At 42.2% G+C, this 21754-nt stretch overlaps 1 protein-coding gene across 1 annotated transcript; it reads right to left on the bottom strand.

The window, feature by feature from the left end:
- Window positions 1-11709: 11709 nt before the first annotated feature.
- Window positions 11710-14464, bottom strand: LOC132403262 (oocyte zinc finger protein XlCOF6.1-like). Its single transcript, XM_059986690.1, has one exon. The coding sequence runs from the start codon at window positions 12203-12205 to the stop codon at window positions 11954-11956; it is 252 nt and encodes an 83-aa protein (XP_059842673.1). The 5' UTR covers window positions 12206-14464; the 3' UTR covers window positions 11710-11953.
- Window positions 14465-21754: the final 7290 nt, after the last annotated feature.

Raw genomic sequence — 21754 nt, 5'->3', positions numbered from 1 at the left:
CTTGTGACAAACGTTACTACCACTTCTCAAGGCACACTGGCAGCTGGCTGAGTGATGACTCCTGACTCGTCACTCAAGGACACAAGCCACTCTTTGTTGCACCCCATGAAATTCCATCTTGCACCCCCTGGGGGTGCGGGCACCCCAGGTTGGGAACCCCTGGTCTATGCTGTAATGTGCCTCCAAGTACCCTGAGACCTCATCCGTAATAATCGACTCCAACATCTTCTCAGCCTCTCAGGGCAGACTAACTGACTCACAGTTTTTTTTTCTTCTGCCTCCCTCCCTTCTTGAAGAGTGGAGTGACATTTTCAATTTTTTCCATCTGCCGGAACCATTCCAGAATCTAGTGATTCTTGAAAGGTCATTACTAATGGTGCCAGGATCTCTTCAGCCACCTCTTTTAGAACTCTGGGCTGTACACCATCTGTTCCAGGTGACTTACCTACCTTCAGACTTCTCAGTTTCCCAAGAACCTTCTACTAATTATGGTAAGTTCACACACGTCATGGCCTCTGACAGCTGGAACTTCCACCAAACTTCTAGTGTCTTCCATAGCGAAGACTGATGCAAAATACTTATTCAGTCTGTCTGCTATTTTGTTGACACCCAGTACTACCTCTCCAGCATCGTTTTCCAGAAGTCCAATATCCACTCTCGCCTCTCTTTTACACTTTATGTATCCGAGGAAACTTTTGGCATCCTCTTTAATATTCTTGACTAGCTTACTTTTGTATTTCATCTTTAACTTCTTAATGACTTTTGGAATTCTCTTGGTTTTTAAAAGCTTCCCAATCCTCTAACTTCCCTTTAATCTTTGCTTTATTAAATGTGTTATGAATGCACCACAGCTCTGAGGGGCCGAAGGGTGTGGGGGAGCCCACTCCTTTGTGAGAATTGCAAGAGCATTGTTGGGTTGGGTCAGAGGACCCAGGAAATGAGAGAGAGAGACCTGGCCATTGTCTCCTGGAGACCACGTTTGTGGATTGGGGACTATGCTACGTGCAAGCCCTCGGGCAAAATCTCTCTCAACCAGAGAGAGATTGAGAGATTGAGAGAGAGATTGCATCACCCCAACCTGATTGACATCTGAGACCCCGTGAGGAAGTATTAAAGAGGGTCTGGGGGAACAACCCCTTTCAGACGCACCAGAAGAAACGCTAGCGATCCCGCAATAGCGGGAAGCCATTTGAAGGAAGCCACGTGCGTTCGGTTCCCTTGCCTGGGGGCTGGTGGCTGATACCACGGAAAACGACTTGGAACTAACAATCGGGAACCAACTCCCCCGACGCAACGGATTGGCCTCATAAAAGTCCCGGGCAAGTTTAAAACCGTCTCTCTTAAACCCAAATAGCTGCAGCTTGAAAGGACAGTGACTTTTATCTTTCCATTGGACAATACAATATCCCCTAGACAAAAGATAGAGCTATTGCTTAATTGATGATTATTATTATACTTGCGTTTTTAGATTGAGTATCGACGACGTATTTTATCTGAATGTCTGTATTAATCTTATTTTTGTGCCCCTTTATAAATAAAGACTTTTAAAAATAGTACCATCAGACTTCAACGGGCCTTTCTGTCTTTGCTGGTAAGTGACCCAGTTACGGGGTTCGTAACATATGTCTTTGCTTTAGCTTTTATGTTGGCTTTGATTTCTCTTGTTTACCATAGTTGTGTCATCTTTCCTTTAGAATACTTCTTTGTGCTATATATATTCTGCACCTTCTAAATTGCTTCCAGAAATTCCAGCCATTGCTGCTATGCTATCATCCCTGCCAGTGTTCTTTTCCAGTCAATTTTGGTCAACTCCTTTCTCATGCCTCTGTAATTCCCTTTATTCCACTAAAATACCGATGCATCTAATGGTGGAATGGAAATTGTCCTTGAGTATGGTGAAATGTCCTCTTAATTGTTTATAGTTTTCTACCTGAGGGGAGATAGAGAAGAGAGAATAATTGAGGTGGGAGGGTTTGTTGATTATATTGGCTACTGGCCTGAAGCAGCAGACAGTGTAGACTAAGACGGTTAAAGGGAGGCCGGGTTTTGCAAAGGACTGAGCTGCATCTGGTACTCACAGCAGCATCTTGCGGTCTGGCACAGAATACTTGCAGTACTCAGCTGTGATTCACCCTGAAAGGAAATTTTGCATGGTGCATTTGTAGAAACTGGAGGGTCATTGGGGACATTTCAGATGTCCTTAGCTTTTTGAGAGTGTAGAGATAATGGCGAACTTTCTTGGCTGCAGCGTCAGTGCGACTGTCAGTACCTCCAGATGAACATTGTCTTTTTGTGTGATACCCTCCTAGCCGTCAGTCTGTGCTTTGTATTGCCATGTGCTCTTGTTTGTTTTCATGCCCCATGTGCCCCTGTCTCTGCTCCTGCTCTGCTCCAGCCCCTGTATTACTGAGTACTCCGCCTCTCAGCTCTTTCTCATTATTACCTGTTTTGCTGCCACTTCTGTCTCATTGGGCTCCATCTATCATCTGCCTCTCGGTTTATCGCTCAGTGTATTTCAGTCCCGTGTTTTCCCCTGTTTGTTGCCAGATTGTGCCAGTGAGTTTTCCTGAGCCTTTCCAGCATTCGTATCTGTACTCTGTCCGTCTGAATATCAACTCTGCCTGTTTCCTGATTCTGGTTTTTGGATTTCTCTGGATGTTTTGATCTCTGCCTGAACTTTGATGCCGACTTTCTTTGCACCTCGGGATTTATTACTCAATTAATATCACTGTGTGCACAGTACTGGGTCTGTGATTGGACCCCTGCTCCAGTGCTCTGACAGTAACTGGGACCAGAACAAATTGTTGGTGATCATTACAGCTCAGAAGTTGAACCTTTCAACTAATTCCACCTTTTTACAAAATTTTGTGGGCCACATACAAGAATGGATAACACAAATCCTTCCCCTCTAAGATGGAACATCTGAAAGCAGTGGGCAGGGCATTAAGGTGAAGAGTTAGGGGGAAATCTGTGGAAAATAGTTTTCACATCGAGGATGGTGCAGCTTGGAACTTGTTGCCTGGGCAGGTGGTGAGAATAAATACTACTATGCTTAACAAGTATCTAGAGGAGGCCTTGAAATGCCATTGCACAGAGACTACAGATTAAGTGCTGGCAAATTGAATTACATTGGGTACTCAATGTGGGCATGGTGGGCATGGTAAGCAAAATGTCTGTTAATGTGCTGTTTGACTTTGTGAGGTGGGAGAAGCAATTTCCTCTAGAAGGAAGTTTATCATCCTTCCCATGTAGGAGTGTAAAATGCGCTCTGATCTTTAAACCAGCAAATGGTTCAAAGTTTCAAAGGTCCTATTTAATAACCAAAGAACCATATAACAATCACAGCACGGAAACAGGCCATCTCGGCCCTCTTAGTCCGTGCCGAACTCTTAATCTCACCTAGTCCCACCTACCCGCACTCAGCCCATAACCCTCCACTCCTTTCCTGTAATGTCAGAGAAATGTATACAATATACATCCAGAAATGGTTTTCTTTTCTAAACAGAGGAGTGCCCCAAAGAATGAATGACAGTTAAAATGTTAGAACCTCCAAACCGCCCCCAGCTCCCCCCTCCCACGCACAAGTAGCAGCAAGGCAACGATGCCCCCACCATTACCAGCAAAAAAGCATCAGCACCCTTCACTGACCACTCAAGCGTATTACAGTCTTGCAGTACCCTCAAAACTACTCGTTCACCGGTAATTTGACATACCTCACTCCCTCTCCCCCTCCCTCCCGTCCTTAAAGAGCACGACCGGTGTATGGTAATGGTTCTTCTTAAACTGGTGGTGTGGAACCTAAGGCTCCTTCTTTCCCGACGGCAGCAGTGAGAAGTGAACGTGGCATGGATGATGAATGTCCTTGAATATCAAAGCTGCTTTCTCGTGAAAGTGCTCCTGGTAAATGATGGGGAGAACCTTGCCTGTGATGAACTGGGCTGTAAGAAAACACTTTGTGTTGATTTCCTCTGTTCCTGGGCATTGGTGTTACCGCAGTAGGCCATCATGCAGCCATTCAGGATACTCTCCACTGTGCATCTATATAAGATTTAGATGACGTAACAATTATTGTAATTATTGAAAACAGAATAGTATTTTTTACAAGAGATGGGGTGGGAAGAGGTGTAGTGAAGATAACCGCAGGTATCAGTAGGTTTATAAAAGATGAAGGATGATAGTTTGTCTCCAGAGATAGAGACAGCGAGATCGAGAAAGGGGTGGGAAGTGTCAGAAAATAAAAACAAAGTCTTAACTTGTCCATGTTGGCCAAAATCCATTTTCTCAATTCCTTTGCCTCAGCCTCATCTGTTCAGTTTTCTTTCCCAGACATCAGAGAGGTCCTCTTCTTCAATAGCAGGGTTTCCGTTCTTGCACTATTGACGCCGTCCTCACCCGCATCTCCTCCATTTCCCGAACATCCTCGCTCACCCCACCTTCCCATCGCATTAACAGTGATAGAATCGGATCCTATTTGCCTGTACTCGGCCCATCAGTATAAACCTTCACTATCCACATACCTGCCCACTGTCATGTACATTCTGCTATTGTACAAGCCTCACCAGATTTTGCTGTATGCTTGTTTCATATCCCCACCACCTTTTGGGTGAAGAAATTTGTCCCTGAAATTGTTTTAAATTTTCCCCTCTCACCTTAAGTCTACGCCCTCTGGATTTGATTCTCCTTTGCCAAAAATGAAAAGTTTGCACTCCCCTTTCTATATAGTCATAAATTTATGGACTTCAATTTTAAAATCCAACAGAAAGTTTCATAAGATATTGGAGCATTGTAAACAATTCTGGGCCCCCTTATCTCAAAAAGGATAGAAACATAGAAAACCTACAGCCAATACAGGTCCTTCGGTCCACAAAGCTGTGCCAAATGTGTCCTACCTTAGAAATTCCCAAGGGTTACACATAGCCCTCTATTTTTCTGAGCTCCAGGTGCATGTCCAGGACTCTCCTAAAATACCCTCTTGTATCCACCTTCACCACTGTCGCTGGCAGCCCATTCCATGCACTCACCACACTCTGTGTAAAAAACTTTACCCCTGACATCTCCTCTGTACCTACTTCCAAACTCCTAAAAACTGTGCCCTCTCATGCTAGCCATTTTAGCCCTGGGGAAAAAGCCTCTGACTACCCACACGATCAAAGCCTCTCATCATCTTGTACACCTCTATCAGGTCACCTCTCATCTTCCGTTGTTCCAAGGAAAAGAGGTTGAGTTCACTCAACCTATTCTCATAAGGCATGCTCCCCAGTCCAGGCAACATCTTTGTAATTCTCCTCTGCACCCTTTCTATGGCTTCCACATCCTTCCTGTAGTGAGGCGACCAGAACTGAGCACAGTACTCCAAGTGGGGTCTGACCAGGGTCCTATATAGCTGCAACATTACCTCTCGGTTCCTAAACTCAATTCTACGATTGATGAAGGCCAATGCACCGTATGCTTTCTTAACCACAGAGTCAACAAGCGCAGCAGCTTTCAGTGTCTTATGGACTCGGACCCCAAGATCCCTCTGATCTTCCACACTGCCAAGAGACTTACCATTAATACTATATTCTGCCATTGTATTTCTCTTACCAGAATGAACCACCTCACATTTCTCTGGTTTGAACTCCACCTGTCACTTCTTAGCATAGTTTTGCATCCTATCAACATCCTGCTGTAACCTCTGACAGCCCTCCACACTATCCACAACATACATGCTGTGCTGTCATTAGAGAGGGACCAGATAAGGTTCACGAGAATGACCTTGTGAATGAAAGGGTTAATGTATCAGGAGCACGTGATCTGGGCTTCTGCTCACTGGAGTTTAGGATAACGGTGTGGGGAGGATCTTATTGAAACCTATTGAATATTGAAGAGCATAGATAGAATGGACATAGGGGGGATATTTCCCATAGTGGAATAGTCTAGGACCGGGGGCACAGCCACAGAATAGAAGGAGGTCCCTTTAGAACAGAGATGAGGAAAACTTTCTTTAGCCAGAAGGTGCTGAATCTGTGGAACTCATTGGCAAAGGTGGTAGAGGCTGCACCGGCTACAGAAGTTGAAGTGAAGATTTGCCTATCCTGGAAGGACTCTTTGGTGATAGACCTGAATGAAGATGATGGAGGGGCTGAATGGGCGGGTATAGCACACTCTGCTTTCAGAGATGAGTCCGAGCAGGGAGATCAAGGGGAGGAATGAATGAGTGAGGGAATCACGGAAAGTACAGTCCCTGCAGAAAGTGGAGAGTGGAGAGTGTGGCAGTTCATTTCACACTCTCAGAGCCCTCTGAGTCAAGGAGTGCCCCTTTATGCTCCCCTGTTCAACCTTTACTCATGACCTCTAATTGTAGTCTCAACCAACTTCAGTGGAAAAGGCCTGCTTGCATTTACCCTAACTATACTCCTCATAATGTTATAAACTTCTATCATATCACCCCTCAGTATTCCATATTCCAAGGAATAAAGCCCTGTCCTATTCAACCTTCCCTTATAACTCAGGCCCTCCAGTCCTGACAACATTCTTTTAAATTTCCTCTGCATGCTTTCAATTTTATTTACATTTGTCTGACCAAAATTGCACACAATGCTCCAAATTTGGTCTCACCGTTGTCTAATACAACTTCAACATTCCGACTACTGTACTCAATACATTGATCTAATGAAAGCCAGTGTGCCAAAGGGTTTCGTTACGACCCTGTCTGTGATACCACTTTCAACGAATTAGTCATCTGTATTCGCAGATCCCTCAGTTCGGTCACACTCCTCAGTGCTCAACCACTCACCGTGAATGACCTACTCCGGCTAGTCCTCCAAAAATGCAACACCTCGCATTTGTCTGCATTAAATTCCATCTGCCATTTTCCAGCCCAATTTTCCATCTGGTCTCGATCCCACTGCAAGCTTTGATAGTCTTTCTCACTGTCTATTACACGCCAGTGTTGGTGTCGTTTGCAAATTTGCTCGTTCAGTTTACCACATTTTCACCAGATCATTGCTACAGATGACAAACAATAGACCCAGCACCAGCCTTTGGGACGCCCCGCTGATCACAGGCTCCCAGTCATAGAGGCAACCATTGCAAACGATCTCTGGCTTTTCCGCAAAGTCAAGGTCTAATCCTATTCAGTACCTCATCTTGAACGCCAAGTGATTGGACCTCCTTGATCAATCTCCCATGCGGGATTTTGTCAAAGGCCTTGCTAAAGTTCATCCAGCCAATATTCACTGCCTTACCTTGCCCGAATTTGCCCGAATGTCTGAAGAATGGGAAAGAAGTTTAACTGAGAAAATGTTGGGACATGAAGATGGGTTTTCTGCGGACAAAGCAGATGTTGGTTACTCCAGGAGTACTTGCCACACTTTTGGAGCGACCAAGGCACCTTTTTGTGAGAGACAATTCGCCGGTTAGCACCAGCAGAGGCTGAGATTGTTTGGCTGCACTGGCATAAACTGATGGACGTGAAATTCGGTCACGGAGCGGGGGTGGGGGGGGGGGGTGTGGGGGGTGTTGGGGGGGGGGCTGAACTTCCGGAAGAAGGGAGTGGTAGACAGGGAGAGGCGCCCTCTAGTACACAGGAAAGGTCACAAAATGTGGTTGAAGCTGGAGGAGCTGAAGATGGATAAGGTGTCTCAGAGTCAGGCTGGTCTATAACGCGCCGGGAATAGTGCTGCGTCTATCCCCCGGTGAGATATGTCGCTACCATTCACAAATGGATTGGAGGTCCTGACTTCACGGAATTCCTTTGAAAATTGTGTTGTTAATGAAGGGTTGATACGTTTCAAAGTCATGAGGACATGACTATTTTTGGTGGGGGTGAGAGTGTAACGCCCTGGTTAAGATTTTTACTGCGATATTGTAGGCGTTTCATCCAAGCAGTTCTGTTAGAGCAGTCTGTTCTACTTTCACCCTGTTTGGGTTTGAGCTGAGATAAGTGGCTTGTTAAACAACTGAGGAATATGTTGTCAGCCAGTCAGGATAGTGGAGAAGGTTCTGGAGAACGCTGGGTTGAGAGTCTTTGTTAGCGGGAGCTGGGATAAGACAGGGTGGATAAATGGTTGAGGATGCCGTCTTGGTTGCACAAGGTTCCCTGCGCCGTTGAATGACTTCAAGAACCAATATTTCCGTGGGAGACCCGCTTGTTCGAGATGGATTTCGAGCGACATTCTGAAGGTGATGCGTTCTTTCATGCAAACCGAGGACTCAGCTCGTGAGGTGACAGACAAGATCAAGATGAACTTCAACTCATCTGCACATTTGACTGTTCAATAGTAATGAGCCTTTTTGTTTCTCCCCCTTTATTTATTTAATAACTGTTTGCTTTCATTAACATTCTTAAACATACTCCTTTATCAGTTGTATGTAATGTACGATCTGTTCATTGATCAATGTATGATTTCTTGCCGAGAGCAGCAAATTACAGGATTCACACAAACCGGGGTTTGGGTGGGCCACACAACCCAACCTCACGGATTTGGTGGGACGAAAGATGTATCCTGTACATCATAGATGTACGAAGCCGGAGAAAGGTGGGTTCATCACCGCGGTATCTAATGGCTAACAAGCCGGTTTTCCAGAGATGCCCAGAAAACGGGTGGGGAGGGGGAACAAGTCCGGTTGGCCATCTGCAGTTTCTACACTTTCCTCCCACAGGGGCCAAGGGAAGTCCTTGGGATTCTCCTTCACCTCGTTTGCTGGAGCAACCTCGTGTCTTCTTTTTGCTGGTGTTCCTTTTCGCACCTTACGACACAACGGGCATAGCATATGACTGTTTCTTTTACAAGGATGAGTTGCTAGCTCAACGCTCAACCCAGCACGGATGGAAAGCGTACAAGGAGCCAGCCGGATTCGAACTTGGGACCGTTTCCTAACATCTGGTGCTGATGCCACGACACCACTGGCTGGCTCATGACTTCTTTTAGCTCTCTTAATTTTCTTCTTAAATATTTTCTTGCATCTCTTACACCCTTCAAGTAGCTAATTTGTTCATAACTGCCTATACATGTTGTACACCTCCTTCCCTTTCTTAACCATGACCTCAATATCTCTTGAAAACCTAGGTTCCATAACCCGATCATCTTTGTCTTTTATTCTCACAGGAACATATGAACTCTATTCTCAAATTTTCACTTTTGAAGAGTCTCCCACTTACCAAGTACACCTTTGCCAGAAAACAAACTACCCCAAATTCTCACTTGCCAGATCCTTTCTGATATCATTCTAATTGGCTTTTCACCAATTTAGAATCTCAACCGGAGGACCAGACCTGTCCTTTTACCTTGAGACTATTAGCATAATGATCATCACCTACCCCGTCTCATTCCCTAATGGGAGATCTAATATCACTCACTCTCTCTTTGGGACTACTGTGCACTGATTAAGGAAACTTTCCTGAACAGGTCTGACAAACTCTTTCCCATCAAGCCCTTTTACAGAATGGGGGTCACACTTGGTATCTTTTGTAACTTCAGATCGTTCAACTAATTCAAAGGAAGACATGGGGGTCTCAAATACGGGTCCAACATCGAGTTTACGTTAACTGAGATGCTCACTTAGCCTTCGTTTCCTTGATAATTTTATTTTGTTAGCTCTTCTTACTGGTTCCTGAAATGTTCTCAGTCCTCTGGCCTCACCTCTTTCTATGCTCTTTGATTCTATATTTACCTTGATGATCTTGGATGACCACGGTTGGTTCATGTTTCTTCTGGATCCCTCTGTCCAATTGGGATCAATGTCTGCTGAGTGTTATGAACCAGCTGTTTGAACTTCTGCCACCACCCGTCCACTGACCTGTCCCTGGACCTATTTACCCCATCTACCCCGGACAACACCACCCTAACACCTGTGTAATTGTCGTTATGTAGGTTAAGGTCACTGTGGGTCCGAGTGTTCACCCTCAAACTGTGTCTGGATTTCTCCCATGTTGTGTTCACTTCTTCCTTGAAGATCATTTGCCGGAAGATCTCTTATTAATACCACCTCATTACACAGAAGCACATGTGAAACAGCCTGTTCCTGGGCTGATTCTGTAACGTACTGCTGTACAAAATAATCCCTGACCACTCCACAGTTCCTCTTCCACTCTACATTGCCAGTTTGATTAGTTTTATCAACCTACAGATTAAAATCACCAATAACAATCATAATTCCCTTTTTACCTCCCTTATTATTTCCCATTTGTGCTTGTTGCTATTGAGACACCTGGGGTATGGGAGACCATTCCTACCCACGTGCTCTTTCCCCTGCTGTTCATTATTTCCACACAGCTTCATTTCCTATCACTGTCCCTACATCGATATCCACCCATGTGAAGAACAAAACCATCCTCCTCCTCCCTTCTGCTGAGTATTGAATATGCTCGAGTACTGTGTTCCCATCCTCAAATATGTGATGGATTTTGGTGTTTAAATCTGAGGTTCTTTTGTAAGTCAGAAAGGAGGCATAAAACTTGTTGCTTCATGATTGTTTTATTCAAAGTTGGTAGAGGAATAGAACAGCGACAGGGGTCTAATACTTGAAGAACAGAGAGAAAGTAAAGAGGGCACCTAACATAAAACTGTTGCTTTTATACCCAAGATAAGGAAAATTCCATTCAAATCTATAGATAATAATAATCCAACTAGAAACAACTTAATCAATACTCAGTAAAAATCGACCAATGAGAAAACACTTAATAAAGTACAAAGAAACTTCCAGAAACTGTTATGCAATACCAAAGCTACTTAAAATACAAGCAGATAATTAATTGTTAAACTGCAAAGAAAGTAACAATAACAATTAAACAGTTGGACCCAAAGACTCCCGGGCCCTGTGCACTCGATTTGCAGTGATAGGTCGTTCGGATGCTCACGGATTTCTAAGTATGCACAGTGCCATTGAAAGTGCCTCCTCCCTGTCAAATGCCACCAACATTTTTATGAGAACTCAGTAGCCAGTTTAACACTGCAAGCTCCCACAAGCAATAAGCTTAAAGTCAACAGACATTCTTTGTGTCATCAGTCGAAGTCAACCTTTATTTCTGACACTCAGATTCCAAATGTTGCTACCCTGTCATATATGGCCCACCCCCTGCTCCTCATCATGTTCTTACCCCATCTGCCCAGAGCTCCTGCCCTGTGCTGACCCATCTCTGGTTTCTGACCCTGCTCCATTGATCATCATTACTGGCTCCCCAATCTGCTTTGAGACTCTAGGGGACAGTGCCGTATTCTAACAACCCAGCTGTGTGACACACAGCCCTTCAGAAGCAGTGAAAAATGACCCACAATGTTAAAAGAGCAGGGACTAAGGAGGCTGATTACTAATCCCATTCTTCCTTGGCCCAGTGATTTCAGGGATGAAGAATATAACTATAGTCAGCTTATCTTCTTTGTCAGTCTGCAGAAAGTCATGCAGAAAATTCAAGGGAAACCCCTACACCCACAGAGTGGTGACTGTCTGGAACCACAGGGAAGGTGAGAGGCGAACAGCAGGGATGGATTTAAAAGTATTGTTGTGGAACAGAAACACAGGCCGGGACTGAGCTGAGCTGGGCTGAGTTGCCTGCATACTGTACACAAGGTGTGTTGAGATTCACTAGGCACCTGAGACAGAGTTTAAAATAGAACTGATTTATTAGTCACAGATTCAGAACATGAAACTCCAGTCCCAGTAAAGGTGAACATCAGCAGAAGAAACTCCTCCCATGCCCAGTGACCAGGGTTCAGAACTGGATGTGATGAGCAGCAGTAATAATTGCAGAGTTCAACACCAACAGTCACTTTTGAACTTGCATCTGGATTCAGCAACTGTGATGGTTAAACATCCAGAAAGAAGCTTATTAAACCTTTTTCCCAGTGTGAACTCGGTAGTGTTTCACAAGCTTGGATGACCGACAGAATCCCTTTGCCACATTCAGAGCAGGAGAAAGGCAACTCCGCAGTATGAACTATCTGATGTTCCAGCCGGACAATCCTCCTCAGTCCTAGCAGATGAATGGCTTCTCCTCAGTGTGAACTCGGTAGTGCGCCACAAGGGTGGAGGACCGAGTGAAACCCTTCCCACAGTGTGAGCAGATGAACGGCCGCTCCCCAGTGTGAACACGCTGGTGTGCCAGCAGGTCAGAGGATCGAAAGAATCCCTTCCCACAGTCTGAGCAGGTGAACGGTCTCTCCCCAGTGTGAATTGACTGGTGTGCCTGTAGGTGGCTTAATTGAGTGAATCTCTTCACACACATAGAACAAGTGAACAGTAAACACAAAGTGCACTGCAGATTCTGTGGTCAAATCAAGATTACAAACAAGCTGGATGAACTCAGCAGGTCGGGCAGCATCCATTGGAAGAAGCAGTCAACGTTTCGGGTCAAGACACTTCGTCAGGACTAAAGAAGGAGGGGGCAGGGGTCTTATAAAGAAGGTGGGGGGAAGGTGGAAAACCAATCAGAGGAAAGATCAAGGGGTGGGGGAAGGAAAGCAGGGAGGGGATAGGCAGGAGAGGTGAAGAGGGAATCTAAGGAGAAAGCACTATGGGTAGTAGAAGAAGGCAGAGTCATGAGAGGTGATAGTTAGCTAGAAGAGGAGACAGAGTGAAGGTGGGATGGGGGAAGGGAGAAGGGAGAGAATTCGATGTTCATACCAAGGGGCTGGAGACTACCCAGACGGTATATGAGATGTTGTTCCTCCGACCAAAGTTTGGCTTCATCATGGCAGTAGAGGAGGTCATGTATGGACATATCCGAATGGGAATGAGAAGGAGAGTTGAAGTGGGTGGCAACTGGGAGATCCTGTCTGTTGTGGCAACAGGACCCCACCACTAAGGACATCTTTCCCTCTCTACCCCCTCTGCTTTTCGCAGGGATTGTTCCCTCTGCGACTGCCTTGTCCACACGTCCCTTCCCACTGATCTTCCACCTGGCACTTGTCCCTGCAAGCGTAAGTACTACACCTGTCCCTACACCTCATCTCTTACCACTGTTCAGGGTCCCAAACAGTCCTTCCAGGCGAGGCAACACTTCACTTGTGAGTCTGTTGGGGTCATCTATTGCATCCGGTGCTCCCGGTGCAACCTCTATATCGGCGAGACCCGACGCAGATTGGGGGACCGCTTCGTCGAGCACCTACACTCCGTCTTGGGGTGGGGGAAGGGACAATTGGAAACAGGCTCAGGGGATGGGGAAGGAATGAGTCAGGCGTAATACATGGAAGGTCGGGTAAGTGGGTGACCAAGAGACAGCACTGAGGGAAATGAGGAAGGGGTGACCCAGAGAATGGGTGAGTGGGGATTTAGAAGGGGCTTGGGGTGACACAGTGGTAGAAGTTGTTGGGGTTAGAAAGCAGTGGGTGACCTAGAGATGGAGGGGTGGGATGGGAAGAGGGAGATCCTGATTGAGTGAGAATGGGTTGATCAATAAGACAGGGGAGGGCAGAAGAGAGCAACTGAGTGAAGGAGAGGGTGGATAAATCGGTGTGAGACATCAAGGACATGGGGGGGGGGGCGGACCGCCCAGAGAATGGGTGGAGGTGGGCTGAGGGAGGCATCCCAGAGATGCGGTGCAGAGATAAATGAATGACCCAGCAAAGGGGCAGGGGAGAGCGGTGTGGAGCAACCCAAAGACAGGTGAGAGGGGTGACCCAGAGGCAGAGGGAAGTGGCTGACTCTGAGAATGGTAAGGGGTGGGATAGGGAGACCTAAGGAGCAGGTAATGAAAGGTCTTGCCCCGAAACAGTGTGTCAGTTACTCCAGCATCTGCTTCCAAAAACTTATTTTCAACAACAATTAACCATTGTATAGGTACTCATCAGCATTCAGCCCTGAGTCTCATTGGCACTGAGCAGCGTCAATTATAAATGTGTCAAATACCAGTTGTGAAAGGATCTATAAGACAAGGAAAGTTGAGAACCTGTGTCACGTACGGCTCTAGCATAAACACCTTCATTCCGTATGGATACGTCTGAGCTTGGTCTCACTAAACGTTTAGGGATTGGTGTGTGCTTTCACACAGAGCGCGTGTCCAGCGTGTGAGTAAAGTGCAAAACTTCATGTGAGCTCCAACTTTACATGCTCGTGGGTTAACTGTATTGGGCCCTTTTATTTTCTTTTTCCTACTAATTATTCCATAAAGCTGAAATTTGCAAATATACTTTAAAATTTTATGCAGTGTATGACCTACATGCAGACCGACAATTGTGTAACGGGCAGTATTTACACAGCATTAGCTCAAATTGAGGTTTCTTTAATCAGATTATCACAATGTTCCTGTTTGGCCGAACCACAAATCATATCGACTCTCAACGCATATTATTTATGAGTGGTGGCCTTCTCACCGCTGAGTCCCATGACTGTTAGCGGAGCCAGCTAATGGGCCATATTTGCATATGGGCTCAGAGGGGTTTGCATAGACCATAAGATATAGGCCTTTCAGATTCCCAAGAACTTTCTCCCTCGTAATGGTAACATCACACACTTCATGTCCACTGACACCTGGGACTTCCACCATACTGCCCATGACATTTTCATCTATCTTCCCGCTTGTCCCCACCCACCCCACAGCTCCCACCAAAAAAACGTGAACCACATTGTCCGTCACGAATCTCCCTCTGTCGCGCTTTCTCAAACTTTCTTCAGATTCACCATTCTGATTCCTCAACGTTCCTCAGTTGAACATCATAGCCCCTTATCTTTTAGCCAAAATCAAAACATCCTAAAAGCAGAACGCTCTGCTTTTACAGAACTGCTAAAATGAAATACCTACAGCATAGCAATAAAAATCTTAACCAGGGCATTGTCTATATCTCACGGTCAAATACTGTTGAGTTTCAACTACGTAAATCCAAGGATCAGGAACTCATTAATTTCACTTGAATTCATATCAGCGAGTTCACACTTGGGAGAGGCTGTTCCAGATGTGGGAAAGGATTCTCTCGGTCATCCAACCTTGTGAAACACTACTGAGATCACACAAGGAAAAAGGTTTAATAAGCTGCTTCCTGGATGTCTAACCATCAGTCACTGAATCCAGATGCAAGTTCAAAAGTGACTGTCGAGGTTGAACTCTGCAATTATTACTGTTGCTCATCACACCCAGTTCTGCACCCTGGTCACTGGGCATGGGAGGAGTTTCTTCTGCTGATGTTCACCTTTAATGGGACTGGAGTTTACTATTCTGGATCTATGACTAATAAATCAATTCTATTTTAAACTCTGTCTCAGGTGCCTAGTGAATCTACAACAAGGCCAGCGTACAGTCGGTTGTCAACTCAGCCCAGATGGTCCCTGCCAGTGTTTCTGTTCCACAATAATCCTTTTAAATCCATCTCTGCTGTTCACCTCTTGCTCTCCCTTTTGTGATGGGTTCTGAACAATTATCATTTTGGATTAAGAGGTTTCCCTTGAATTTCCTGCATGACTTTCTGCAGACTGACATAGAAGATGAGCTGACTGCAGTTATGTCTGGCACGTTCTTCATCCCTCAAATCTTTGGGACTGAGGAAGAATGACTTTTGCTGTTAACCTCCGTATTCCCTGATCATTTCAATGTTATGGGTCATTGCACTGCTTCTAAGAGGCTATGTCTCATACAGCTGTGTTGTTAGAATACACCACTGTCTTCTAAAGCCTAAAAGCAGTTTGGGGAACCATTATTCAGATGTTTCTTTTTTTTTTACAATATTTTTATTCAGAAGAAAAAAAAACAAGATTTACAGAGTGCAACACATAGATACATCTCAACATAACTTGTGTACATTCAGATATTGTAATAAAATTGATCAAAATGTTATAGCATAACATATAAAGGTATACCACTCTGTAATCAAAAATTTAAAGTCATACATCATAAAAGAAATTTTTATATAAAAAAGTCAACCCCCTACCAACTACCAAAGAAAAAAAGCTGATGGATGACAATGGATAATTGGAAAAAAAAACATATTCACTTAACAAGAGCAGATAAAAAATACATAAAAGTCTGTGCACTGTTAATCTTTATAAATTGGAAAAGTAATTTAGGAAAGGTCCCCAGATATCATAAAAAGATTGTTTCGAATTTAAGACTGAGCAGCAGATCTTTTCTAAATTTAAATAAGACATAATATCACGTACCCATTGAAGATGTGTAGGAGGGGTAGACTCCTTCCATTTAAGCAAGATTGCTCTTCTTGCTAAAAGAGAGGTAAAAACTAAAACCTGTAGGTTAGGAGTATTTAAAGTTATATCTTCATTTGCAATAATACCAAACAAGGTAGTAAAGGGATTTGGGTCAAATTGGACCCTAAAAAGTTGTGAGAAGGTATGGAATACTTCCCGCCAAAACTTTTCAATTGTAGGGCAAACCAAAACATATGAATTAAAGAGGCATCAGCAGAGTTGCATTTATTACAAAGTGGAGAAACATTCGGGTAAAAACTGGACAGCTTCTGTTTAGAAATGTAAGCTCTATGAACCACCTTAAATTGTAGAAGAGAATGACGAGCACAGAAAGATGATTTATTAACCCGTTTAAGAATGTTCTTCCATCTATCATCAGAAATCTGACAATTTAGGTCATCCTCCCAAGCTTTTTTTATTTTATCTAAAAAGTCTTGTCTAGAATCCATCAACAAGTTATAGATACCTGTAATAGAACCATTAACAAAATGTTTTAAATTGAAAAGATCGTCCAGTAGATTTTTATCAGGACCTATCGGAAAAGTAGCTAATTGGAAACATAGAAAATCTCTAATTTGAAGGTATCTGTAAAAATGTGTTTTTGGGAGTGCAGATTTATTTGACAATTGGTCAAATGAAGCAAGAGATCCTGAGATAAACAGGTCCCAAAAACAGTTAATACCTAGTCCATCCCAATCTTTAAAGACTTTGTCAGTCATGGAAGGGATAAAAAAATAATTAAGGAGAATGGGAGATGATAATGAAAAATTCGCTAAAACAAAAATTTTTCTAAATTGAGACCCGATCCTTAAAGTTTGCTTAACAATTATGTTATCTGTTGTTTTATTTGCTGAAAAAGAAGAGTATGATCCAAGAAAAGAGACAATAGTGGAATTTTTTTACAGAATTAACTTGTAAGGAGACCCATGATGAGCAATCTTTACGATAAATATAATAGGACCAGAAAGTAATATTCCTTATATTGGCAGCCCAATAGTAAAACCTAAAATTGGGTAGGGCTAGTCCACCCATCTCTTTATTTCTTTGTAAGTAAACTTTACTTAAACGAGCTTGTTTATTATTCCAAATATAAGAGGTTAAAACTGAATCTAAAGAATCAAAGTATGTCTTAGGAATAAAAATAGGTAAGGCCTGAAAAAGATATAAAAATTTAGGATGAATCTTCATTTTAATCGAATTAATTCGGCCAATTAGGGATAAAGAAAGAGGGGACCATTTAGAAAGCGTCTTTTACACATAATTCAATAAGGGGTTTAAGTTTGCTTTAAATAAATTCTTGAAGTTTTTAGTAATTGTTACACCTAGATATGTAAATTGACTTGTAACAACTTTGAATAGAAATTTGGCACTTGATGACATTAGGTCATTTAAAGGAAATAGCTCACTTTTATGTCGGTTCAGCTTATACCCTGAAAAAGAACTAAACTGGGAGATTAAAGAAAGAACCAAAGGTAAAGAAGTTTCAGTGTTAGAGATAAAAAGTAAAATATCATCAGCGTAAAATGAAATTTTATGAGACATACCTTCCCTTAGTATATCAGAAATGTCCTTAGATTCTCGAGGTGCTATTGCTAAGGGTTCTATAGCTAAAGCAAAAAGTAAAGGACTAAGAGGACAACCTTGTCTAGTTCCCCGCTGTAATTTATAGGGCTTATAAATTTGGGAGTTAGTAATAACCTGAGCAGTAGGAGACAAGTAGATTAATTTAACCCAATGAATAAAATTAGGCCCAAAATTAAACTTTTCTAAGGTCTTAAAAAGATAATTCCACTCAATCCTACCAAAGGCTTTTTCTGCATCTGAGGATAATATACATTCTGATTTTTTTTGGATGGTGAATATATCACATCTAATAACCGATGTATATTAAAATGTGAGTAATGATTTTTAATAAATCCTGTCTGGTCATATGATATAATAGATGGTAGAATATTTTCAAGCCTTCGAGCTAAGATTTTGGATAAAATTTTTGCATCAACATTTAATAAAGAAATCGGTCTGTATGAAGAACATTCAGCTGGATTTTTATTTTTTTTAAAGAATAAAAGAAATAAAAAGCTTCATAAAAAGATTACCTGATTTAAAGGACTCTGATAAAACAGAGGATAAATAAGGTGTAAGTAACGTAGTGAAAGTTTTATAGAACTCCCCAGGAAAGCCATCAGAATGTAAAGCACGTATAGCCTCAGCCACTTCTTCATTGGAAATAGGCTGATCTAACTGTGTTAGACTATCAGCAGACAATGTAGGAATGTTGATATTACTGAAAAAAGCATTCATATAGGTTTCATCTGAAGAAGAGTCAGACTGATACAACTTAAGGTAAAAGTCTTTAAATACGTTGTTAATTTCAGAATGGTCGGATATCTTAGTTCCATTATCTTTAAAAATTTCTGTGATTTGACGATTAACTGTAAAAGATTTTAAGTGATCGGCTAATAAACTACAAGTTCTATCCCTGTGAATGTAAAATTGAGTTTTATCTCTCAATAGCTGTCGTTCAATTGGGTAAGTCAGCAGAAGATTATATTTGGATTGGATTTCAATACGCTTATTATATATACTTGGATCTGGAGATAGGGCATACTTTTGATCAAGATCTTTTAATATCGCTGCTTGGTCAGACCTTTCTTTGTCAGCTTTTTTCTTTATATAGGTAGAGTAAGAGATAATTTCTCCACGAATATATGCTTTAAAAGTATCCCAGACTGTATTACCAGCAGTATCTCCTTTAGAATTTTCTTTAAAGAAAAAAGTAATATGGTTTTCCAAAAACTTTAGAAAATTTTTATCAGATAACAATGATATGTTAAAATACCAACTTCTATTTGGTACAGAGTAAACAGGTAATCTTTAAGCCAGAAGCTCAGGTGCATGATCAGACAAAACAATCTCCTTATAATCACAGGATCGTACCAGTGGAAGCAAGTTTCTATCTATAAAAAAAAATCAATCTGAAAGTACATATGATGAACCTGAGAGAAATATGAATATTCCTTTTCTTGGGGGTGTAAAAAATGCCACACGTCAAGAATACCACATTGAGATAAAAAAAGATTTAAAAGGTAGGACTGATTTATTAGTGACAGGGGTTTTACTTGAAGAGTGGTCTAATATAGGGTCAAACCAAAAATTAAAATCTCCACCCATCACTAAGGAATACCGATTCAAATCAGGCAGAAAAGAGAAAAGACATTCAAAGAACAAGGAGTCATCTGTATTTGGAGCATATACATTCGCAAATACGATTAGTTTATTCTCAAGACTACCCGGACCAACAACAAAGTGCCCGTTTGTATCAGAAATTACATTATGTTGAATAAAGGATACATTCTGATCAAACAGGATAGAGTCGCCTCTCGATCTAGATTGAGAGGGTGAGTGGAAATGTATACCCTTCCATCCTTTGAAAGAATTTAGATGTTTAATGAAGCAGGGTCAGACACCAGAGATGGGTCAGCTCAGGGTAGAATCTGGGGCTCTGGACAGTGGTAGGAGTAACAGCATATGATGAGAAGCAGGGAAACAATGATGTGGCAATGAATGTCAGAGTAGCAACATTTGGAAGATGATAAAAGTAAAGGTTGACTTTGACCGTTGATACAAAGAATAACTTTAGACAATGAGTGCATTGCTTGTGGGAACGTGCTATGTTAACTGGCTACTCAGTTGTCATAAAGACATTGACCAGATTTGTGCCGTTTGGCAGAGAGGAGAGAAAGCTGGGAAACACATTCAATGGCACTGTTCTTACCCAGAAATCTCGGAGCTTCAGAATGGACTATCATTGTGAACTCAGAGTCCGTTGCATCCAACCATTTAATTTTAATTATAATTGTTCTTTGCATTTTATCAAATAATTATCTGCTTGTATTTTAAGAATGTTTTGTACAATAACAGTTTAATATGCCTCACTTGGCTATACAAAGTAGAGTTCTGGAAGCTTCTTTGTACTTTATTAAGTGGGTAAGTGCTTTTTCGTTGGTTGATTTTACTGCAGTATTGATGAGTGCTTTCTAATCGGTTTAGTATCGTTTATAGATCTGAATAGTATTTTTCTTTTCTTTGGGTATAAACGTAGCTGTAATGTTAAACCCTTGTCACTGTTCTGTTCCTGATCATGAATGATTCTGTTCTGATCATGAAGTAACAAATTATTTGCGTCATTCCTGACTTCCAAAGGAACCTTGCATTTAAACACCAAAATCAATTGGCAAAGTTGGCAGGATTTAGAGCTCAGAATAATCCATGAAAAAAGGCGAATTTTTAACATGCAGAAAAAAAGTCAAGAACTTCCTTTTATGTTCCAAATTGAGAAAAAATAATTCTGGCTTTTTCATTAGTTCTGGATTGTGGACTGCCTTACTATTCTTAAAAACAGATTTGTAAAAACAAAATATATGTTGGTAGAACAACATGCAAACCAGTAGAGTGCTGATTAAATCAAGGCATACAAAAAAGCTGGTTCTTGCAGCTTTTTTGTACGTCTTGATTTGACCACAGCATCTGCAGTGTACTTTGTGAGTGCTAATTAAATATGCAAGTCATTAGAACGTCAAAAATTAAACTTGTACAAGCAGTTCAGCACAGATGAAGGACAATTTAAGTTAGATATGGTCCTTGTGGCTAAAGGGATCGGGGGTATGGAGAGAAAGCAGGTACAGGGTTCTGAGTTGGATGATCAGCCATGATCATACTGAATGGCGGTGCAGGTTCGAAGGTCCGAATGGCCTACTCCTGCACCTATTTTCTATGTTTCTATAATCAATCTGTGTAAACTAGTGAATGTGTGGGAAAACATAAATATATGTTAACTGAGGATGGGAGAAAAACAAATTTGGCTTGCAGAGCAACCTGTTAAAATTTGTTTCAAACTTTAAATTTTGAGATCACAAAGTAATATAAAGTACCTATAATTAAAATTGAATCAAAACAATGGCCAAAGTCGTGAAAGCAACTTGGAATTCTTAGCTGAATAAAACATTTGTTTGATAAAGTTAATGGAAAAAGTCCAAATGAAAAATGCCAAAATGTTAAGTTTATTATGAATAAGAAGGCATGTTGAAAAACAGAAAATGGCTGCTGCTGATTTGGAGTTAAGAGCACGTGGTCGGTTTGATCGAATGTACGAGTGAATGCAAGAGTAAAGTCCTTTGCTAATCAAAAGTGAAACTTGTTAAAAACTACAAAAACTGCATAATAGAGACAGTAAAAATTCGTAAGAGCAAGTAATTCAGTCGAAGTCACACACACAAAATGCTGGAGGAACTTGTGTTTGTGTATGTTGCTCAGGACTTTCAGCATCTGCAGAATCTCCTGTGTTTTTAATTGATGTGCATTGTTCGGGGCTTAGAAACTTATAAAAGTAATGTAATCACAACTACAAATGGGCAGTCCTGCTAATGACAATCTAATGCCAGTCCGACAAGGGAAATGCCCACTTCTGAAGCCCCACCGAGGGATTACAGCTCACAATGAACTGTCTCCTTATTCAGCGCCTCATCTGAACTCCAGAGATTTGCAGCCTCTTTTGGACTATCTGAGAACGGGACAGTATCCAAACTCTTGGAGAATTACAGGATTGACATGACATGGACTCCACAGCGGACCCTAGTGACTC

The sequence above is a fragment of the Hypanus sabinus genome, chromosome 12, assembly GCF_030144855.1.
Source record: "Hypanus sabinus isolate sHypSab1 chromosome 12, sHypSab1.hap1, whole genome shotgun sequence".
Classification (NCBI taxonomy): domain Eukaryota; kingdom Metazoa; phylum Chordata; class Chondrichthyes; order Myliobatiformes; family Dasyatidae; genus Hypanus; species Hypanus sabinus.
Note: the sequence above shows the minus strand (reverse complement) of the source record. Positions and strands in the feature narration are given on the sequence as shown.